The 8837-nt window shown below is 38.4% G+C and overlaps 1 protein-coding gene across 7 annotated transcripts in view; it reads left to right on the forward strand.

The window, feature by feature from the left end:
• The window catches only part of LOC108632242 (pyroglutamylated RFamide peptide receptor), a 59470-nt gene extending 52513 nt beyond the window's left edge, over positions 1-6957 (forward strand). Inside the window, exons 9-11 of one of the 7 annotated variants that reach the window (XM_026819516.1) lie at positions 393-554; positions 959-2763; positions 4636-6957. In XM_026819516.1, coding sequence (XP_026675317.1) covers positions 393-554; positions 959-1037 — 241 coding nt within the window. In that variant the 3' untranslated portion in view covers positions 1038-2763; positions 4636-6957. Of the gene's footprint in view, positions 1-392; positions 2764-4635 lie in introns of those variants that run through there. The other 6 variants (XM_018036677.2, XM_018036678.2, XM_026819517.1 and 3 more) reach the window with 6 other exon arrangements.
• Positions 6958-8837: the final 1880 nt, after the last annotated feature.

The raw sequence follows: 8837 nt of genomic DNA on the forward strand, positions 1-8837 counted from the left end.
TTATTATATTGTTCCTTTAAATCTGCTTCATCATATCCCATACAAGTATTGCTGCATTTAACATATTTACAATTAGCAGCAGAAATGGATTAAACAATTTCATTTATTTCTCATCAAATATGAATCCCCTTCCATCGAACCAGCCACCCTTTTTGTTATTAATCAATTGAAGTAATTCGCTGAATAAAACTCGAATATTCAATAAAAACTCAGGATTGAAATCAATTCGTATTCGAGTGCCAATTCCGGCATTTACTTTTCCGAAAGAATCATTTCAGAACATTGCCACGACCTCAGATCGCACGTTTCCCACCCATGAAGGATTCAGTTACGCGAGATAACCGGCGACAATTGGCGCGTCTGCGTTTACGAGTTTGAAAGTTCTGTTCCAGCTGCATAAATCCGATCGTTTACGGATTTATGTCGAAGCACTTCAGGGAGAGCTTTCTGGCGGCTGCCTGCGGCGGGTGGTGGATCTGCTGCCCGAGGAGGGGCTACGGCGCCCCGGTGAAGAGGCACCCGAGCCTCAGCCAGACCAGGACGACTAGTGTCAGGTACGCGGCACCGGCGCAAACCTACCCGACCCACGCGCATTCCGGAGTCATTCTGTTCTCTTCTTTATTCTGCTCTGTTACGTAGACGGTCGTTAAGATATCAAGTTTCTCGAAGCTCGAGCAAACGAGAATTGATAGCTGAAATCCGGAACTCTCGATGAAGCGAATTCGTCACGAGCTCGTTATTGTATCGTCACTCGTTTAGAGATAATTTACACGGCACGCGAGTATATAATATATTTACATGATGTACGAAAGACGTAAGATCGGTGGGTATTGCTTGTATGGAATCAATGTCGCAAGTTTCGAGAATTTTGAACACTTGGAATGAACGTTAGGTTCCGGTAAACGGAGACGGATGATCGCGAAGCGGCACCGAAAAGTATCACTGTTTTGAATTTCAGATTGTTATGGATTAATATGTATGATGCCCTGCGGCAAAAAGTTAATACTTCTTCTCCTACCGCTTTGTCGCGTGTGTGACTTTCGATGGCACGAAAATGACATGACGGGTTTCTCTGGTCGCCAGGCTGAATTCTGAATCTGAAAACGCGAACGGTCTGTACCTTTTCTCAACCAAATTTCGCTTCTTCTACCCTTTAGCTGCTCCCGGGCCAATTGTAACTCTTTAATTTCATGTTTTTTCATGTCGTAAACAGCGTCGAATATTTATTTCCATTTTTACAAAGAGGAACATGCACTTTAAAAATATTACGTAATCTGATAGTCTGTGTGAAAGAATATTGAATTGCAAATTTTTAACGAAGTGGAAAATGTATATGAATTTTAAACCGGGAAGTCTTTTTCGTTCGAAATCAATTTAGCATCGAACGAATCTGTGGTCGGATTTAATGTAATTAATTACTGGAAGCGAGAAGAGCAGCTGTTCTTGTAATAACATCGAGTCGAGCGAAGGTAAATTAGACTTAACGTCTTAAAGTGATTACCGCAGCTAAAGGGTTGAATCCACGCGTCGATCATAAAGGTAAAGGGATTGGGCTCTGGACAAGAAAAATAAAGGAAGAAACGCTGGTTATCTTTATTTCATCTTAACGTTCGACTAATCAGACCACTGGTTCCTATCGCCAAAGAATACAAAGAGCTTTGCCATCATGCTTTCGGTTACTGCTTTCGGAAAGCTTATAAAAGTCTGGCGTGATCAGGATGCTCGTCGTTTAAAAACATCCCAATACCTATTCACTTCTAGAAATCAGAATTCATCATTAAGAAACGAGATGGCAATAGAATTAGTTATAATCAAATAGAAAAATGTTTACAATGTCTGCATAATATTTTTTCAATTAAATATACAATAATTCTTTAATATAATTATGTAACTGTTCAGAGTTAGAAAAGAATCTATTCTAATCAGTGAATAATTAATTCAATTATTAATTATTAATAATTCATTATTTGAGTCACTTAATGCATTTAATTGTACTACGTTGACTGAGCTTCTAATTGAATTCATTTAGAATTTATTCACGTAATAACGAAATGGCAATAATTATGAAAATTACTGCTTCCATATTTGGTATTATTTTATTATTTATCAGTAGAAACTGTTTTTAACGCTGGTGCTGATAAAGTGTCTCATTTTAGCAGCGCGTGCGAATCGTAAAAAGACTTTATGCCCCGTTTTTACGTGTCCGGGTTTTACGAATTCGAATGAATTACATGAATCGATTTTTCAAAGAAGTCGTCTGCGCCAGTACACTATGTATCTATGTATGTACGCGGGGCAAGTAAGTACTGTTCTGCTCTCGGTGGACCTCGATCTCGGCTTTCAGCTGTAACGCTGTTGAACTTGCGTCTGCCTTATCGAATTTAATAAATATTCCCACACCGACTCGCTCCCGTTTCCTATAAAATTTATCCTTGAGTATTTTTCTTCGGACGTTCCGTGTATGAAATTTTCTCTCCCTCGTAAGACAGACGAACGGTGACTCAAATACGAAACAAGACAAAGCGATTACTTAACGGCTTTTCACATTTTTCGGTCAGCGTGTAATTTTTTTGTTTGTTTTGAACACGCTGTTCAGGTGGATACAGAACTCTGTTCGCGAGTCGAGGTCCCGAAACTCGGCCGAGTTGTCGCCCGCGACACGACCGTGAAACGCAAATGATATTTGGCAGAATAGTCCGCAGCATCCGATAACTCGCATTAGTACGATGATACTCCTGGCTAGGAGCGCATAATTTTTCCTGGGTAAACAGAATAATTGAAAACTGTTTTTAACGCTGGTGCTGATAAAGTGTCTCATTTTAGCAGCGCGTGCGAATCGTAAAAAGACTTTATGCCCCGTTTTTACGTGTCCGGGTTTTACGAATTCGAATGAATTACATGAATCGATTTTTCAAAGAAGTCGTCTGCGCCAGTACACTATGTATCTATGTATGTACGCGGGGCAAGTAAGTACTGTTCTGCTCTCGGTGGACCTCGATCTCGGCTTTCAGCTGTAACGCTGTTGAACTTGCGTCTGCCTTATCGAATTTAATAAATATTCCCACACCGACTCGCTCCCGTTTCCTATAAAATTTATCCTTGAGTATTTTTCTTCGGACGTTCCGTGTATGAAATTTTCTCTCCCTCGTAAGACAGACGAACGGTGACTCAAATACGAAACAAGACAAAGCGATTACTTAACGGCTTTTCACATTTTTCGGTCAGCGTGTAATTTTTTTGTTTGTTTTGAACACGCTGTTCAGGTGGATACAGAACTCTGTTCGCGAGTCGAGGTCCCGAAACTCGGCCGAGTTGTCGCCCGCGACACGACCGTGAAACGCAAATGATATTTGGCAGAATAGTCCGCAGCATCCGATAACTCGCATTAGTACGATGATACTCCTGGCTAGGAGCGCATAATTTTTCCTGGGTAAACAGAATAATTGTCTCAATAGAGAAACGTTTCGCGAACTTCATTTGCTTCCTGTCGATTATTGTTGGTTGCTTTAACCAATCTGGATCGAACTAACCATTTCGACGCTGGTTGTAAGAACGTCAGAGCTTTTACCAGAAGATTTAATTATTAATAAGAAATTACCTTGTTCAAAGCTGGACCATTTTATTTGATTTTTGTAAATTGATAAAGTAATAGAGATTTTATTAATTATTTATTTTTATATATTTTATTTTAAAAATCTCCCATGTTTCATGAAAAGAAATCGAATGAGTGTGCGTATGATTTATTCATTCCAATCTTCTGGTTAGAAAGCGACCTCGTTCTTTAAAAATCACAGGCACTTCAACTCATATCCAACACAATCCTCCCAACCTCCTAAACTGTTTTTTGAATCCGAGAACTTGTATCGCAGCATGCGCTTGTTACCAGCTGACCAACGCGAAAAAGGTCTTCGCACTGAATTTACATGTACGGTCGCGAAATTAACATTTATAGTCATAGTCGTCCCCCGACCCATGCACGAAGCGATTGGACGTAATCCAGTTCAGTTTAGAACAAGATTACTTATAGCGCTTCGCTATTATCCTATCATCGGGACGCTCTACCGCACGACACGCATACGTAAATAACACCTAATTTGTCCATAAATTTTCATCCCCCACCAAGAATTCCCCCGTGCACTGCGAGCTACTCCCGTCTTTCGCCTTATAATTACGAAATTGCTACATCATTTTCTCGAATCAATATAATATGATAAAAGTGAAGTGCGAAGCTTCGTTTAAAATAAAAAGTTAAAACGTACTTTCCATACATTTGCACTTTCAATAAATATAAAAGTAGTCTCTAAATTCCAATTTATTTGTTTTCAATTTTATACCCAATAAATCTATCTGTGTTTACTGACAGAGGAAAATTAATATTTTCAGAACTTCGCAATTTTCAGTTATTTATAATTCCATTTTATAGATGAATTTTATATTAAAATAGACGGCAAACGTATATTATAAGGGGAAGGCTTAATGTGACTTTACCATGAAAAGAATGTAATACAGTCTTCCTGTGATGTCGGCGAATTGGATTAGCTGGAAAGATTTTCTAAAGACAGAGCTGGCGTTACGTCCACCCCCCACAGACCACCCCCTCTAATGTTCGCCCCTTTGCCACCCCTTTGCTTTCAGATGGACTTGATTTTTTTGCTGTGCCCGGCCCACGTTGAGGTAGCTTTTTCACAGGTAAAAAAAAGAGCAACACAAACCCCCGGGGGAGAAGAGAAGCCGAGAAAAATACTCCCTCGCGGTTTTCCCAGACGAAGACATGGAAGACTAAATAGAGTGCTTAAGTTGGTTTTTTATCTCTGAAGACTCGCGTGCGTAGAAACTCTCGTGAATACACTCGCGAAAATTGCTACATTGCTCAAGCCATGGGAGAGGCGGAGCTGAAAGAGGGACGCGTCTCTGAAACCAAAATCGAGGTATGAGATCCTCGGTATAAATCGGACATCTTCCTTTGGAAGGATTTACTCTTCCCTCCTTAAAGAAACAGTGCGTTCGCGGACGACGAAAATCGTGAATCGATAGGGTATAAAATAATAGTAAAATATTTGCTCTGCGTATCTTGGTTGTTAAGTCAAATTTTAGCTCTCGTATCGAGCCGCGAAAGGGTGTACATGTTTCTTTAGGGGACAGGGTTGTTTGCGTTGGGTGCGGTGTAAATTTTGTTTGAAAATACCGGGCATAGTGCGAAAAGCCTCGACCAGTTTATTGATCTATTTCGGTTTGTTTGCCCTGGCTTAAACCTCTCTATTAGGAATATATTAAATAAAGAAATCATTTAAGGATGTATACATACATATAATATGTGAGGAGGCGAGGTCGCAGGGTAATCTCTTTACAATCGAAGAAATCGTTCCTAGTTACTCGATATTTCCCATTTTCACTGGATGTAACTAATTGTCAAGCTTTGTAATCTAGCTTATTTTATCTATCCACTTGTACATACATAAGTCTGCACACGATTCTCATTGATGACCAGCGAATAGTGGCTCACAGTCTGATTTACATACAATCATTGTAATTTTTAATATACATATAATATTTAGTTATAGCCAAACGGTGGTTTTTCATATTGTTTATTTATTTCTTTATAAAATGAGAAACAGTGTCACGTAATACTATAATAAATCATATAATTCAATAATGTTTTAAATCACATAAATATGAAACTGTGTGAACAAATCTGTGACTCATTATACACATGAAGTATGTACTGGAATTATATAAAAAAGGATTCACTCATTTCGCTCGTGTTCTCTGATTGATAATTGTAATAAACTCGAGTTAGGAGTAATAATTGAAACGAAAATCGGCGTTGATTTTCAACCAATGGGAAAAAGAATCGCTAATCAACCGTTGAAAGGAAACTGTACGCAGTCACACCTGCGTACTACAGATAATTCACGGTTGACCTGTAGATTATACTATAAAAAATTTGAATTATAGTTGTTCTCGTGCGGTAGGGTAATAAATTATCAAGCCTACTTCTCTGCGATTATTGTATAACGAATCTCGCTTCAGTTTGTTAGAATATTTTTACTGTAAAATATATATATTCGTGGAGCTTGACGTTGTTAAATTCTGAAATAAGTCTCCTACGCTCGATTATCGACGTTAACGTAGAATATTACAGATATATCTGTATGTAGTTATTTATTTATTTATATTTATGAAGAAGAGTATATGAGACATTGGTAACAGATTGCATTAAAAGGTAGCAATAAGTTAAAGAAAAAGATACAACATTATTTCTAATTCAATAAAAAATTGATGACATATAAATGATAGGGACAATTGTTTCATCACGTTCCTGCCTGTTTTTCACATTTGTCTATCTGAAATTGATTTCCAGATAACAAAATTATACAAGTTGTTTGCGACGAAATCTGTTAATTTAATATAAGAATAATGGATCGTTCAGTAGATCAGGATATTTTCTTGCGCCACCTCTGAATGTGACTCAATTACAATAGTTATCTAATTAATGTAGGCGTATGATGAAACGCTGAGCTTAATGACGTGCTTGTCGATCGACGAGCTTCTCGTTCGCATTAATTATGAATTCTCCGGATCCGTGTGCACCGCCGTATAAATGCGATCAGGTATGCACGTGTGTCTCTACGCGCATTGCTGCCGTGAGCTGCCGGTAATTATTCGACGCACAGTACGTCGCGGGAATAAATTCGTAGATAGAGATACCTTCGATGTATTCGCGATTCACTGGTGTGGTTGTCAAGCTATCATATTTTTTTTTTAGAACGAGGTATTGAATTATGAAGTAGTGAACTTTGTTTGAGAAACGTGACGAGTATGCATTTTGGCCGACGTTTATTTGTAAGTATGGGTGTTCTGAGGAACCGTGTCGACGATGTGAAATTGTATTTTTTTTTACGTCCGCCATGTAAATATTGAAATAAATGTTGGACAGTGAATTTCTCGGAGAACGAAGCACGGAAGGAAGTAGAATTTATTTCCCGTCTTTTATGGAGCACTCTCACTATGTTTTCCCGGTCGCTTTCCGTCCGAGACGGAGACCGGAATTCCGGGAAATTATTCGTCTTCATTATATATATTGATACACTTCACATTTCTTGCGCATAGGAGCAGATGATCTGCCGAGACCGGCACTTTTCCCTGATGGCAAAATCTGTTTCATCCACGATCAGAAAATCCGAAACGAATTTTTCCGTAGGTATACTTCGCATTTTGAAGTACGGATTGCCCGTATTTTAGCTGCTGGGCAACAGGAATTCCGATTACCATCTCGGATGGAAGACGGACGGGAGAACGTAATAGTAGGAATACTTCATAATGGAGTATTCCCGCTATGCGCGCGCGGGGGAGGAGATCTTGCGGCAAGAGGAAAAGTAGAAGAACTCTGGGAAGTCTGGAGTAGAAAAATTAGAAAGAAGGAAATCGAAGGAGCGGGAGGAATATTTACAAAGTTAAGAAACCTCGGGACAAGTTCAGGTGGTGATGGAGAGGAAAGAAAAGTTGAATGAACAGGAACTCTGTCATTGGCAGGAAAGATTTGCCAGGATGAAAAATTAGGATTAAAACCAGTTTTACTATAAATATTTATTAAAACGAAATATGTATGTATATTAAATAGCCACATTTGCTGCACTGTAGATAGAAAGACCCTTGCGAAAAACAATGCAATTTAAATGACTGTTCAATTTATTTATGCTTTCAACTGATTTACAAACTTTGTTTCTCGCACGTGACGCGCAGCTGTTTCAACGATTATTCGTATACACTCTTTCGAATTCCATATTCTGAATGAATGATCAATGCATTGGATAGTATAGACAAATATACATATAAACGGAAATAATTTGCATAGGTTTAGCGATATTCGTGGAAAGAACTGTTTACTATAAAAACAGAAAAACGACTCCATTATTAGTTGATTATTTCGTCGAGCAGATCATCACGAATTCATTCAACGTCGAGCTTCCCAGCATCAGTTTCAGTACTGCAACATAGGAATAACTTTTTTTCTTTGCTTCATCCATTTTCAATCCCTTCTTCATTAAAACGAAATATGTATGTATATTAAATAGCCACATTTGCTGCACTGTAGATAGAAAGACCCTTGCGAAAAACAATGCAATTTAAATGACTGTTCAATTTATTTATGCTTTCAACTGATTTACAAACTTTGTTTCTCGCACGTGACGCGCAGCTGTTTCAACGATTATTCGTATACACTCTTTCGAATTCCATATTCTGAATGAATGATCAATGCATTGGATAGTATAGACAAATATACATATAAACGGAAATAATTTGCATAGGTTTAGCGATATTCGTGGAAAGAACTGTTTACTATAAAAACAGAAAAACGACTCCATTATTAGTTGATTATTTCGTCGAGCAGATCATCACGAATTCATTCAACGTCGAGCTTCCCAGCATCAGTTTCAGTACTGCAACATAGGAATAACTTTTTTTCTTTGCTTCATCCATTTTCAATCCCTTCTTCGCTCTCTTTTTCCCTGTCGCAGTTCCTGCAGTTTCCTTCGTGTCGTCGATAGTCTGTTCTCCTTTCAAGTGAAATCTTATACCGAATTCCACCTAAATTTTTGACAGAGATCTTACGGCTCGCACAGCCTTGATTTAAAATGCTGAATAACAACTGAATACATAATAAAACAAGAAAATATAGGAGTTTAAGAAACGTAGGATTTTTCTCGTATTGGAAATTCCATAGTGAGATTTCGTCTGGGAATACCTTCTTTTTATCGGGGACCAATAGCTGCATTTTCTCGTCGAGATTCCAAAACGAAAACCCACCGCGATCCACCGAACGTCGTAGATTCCCG

Source organism: Ceratina calcarata, unplaced genomic scaffold, assembly GCF_001652005.2.
Source record: "Ceratina calcarata isolate Rehan_Ccalc_2016 unplaced genomic scaffold, ASM165200v1 scaffold153, whole genome shotgun sequence".
In the NCBI taxonomy this organism is placed as follows: Eukaryota; Metazoa; Arthropoda; class Insecta; order Hymenoptera; family Apidae; genus Ceratina; species Ceratina calcarata.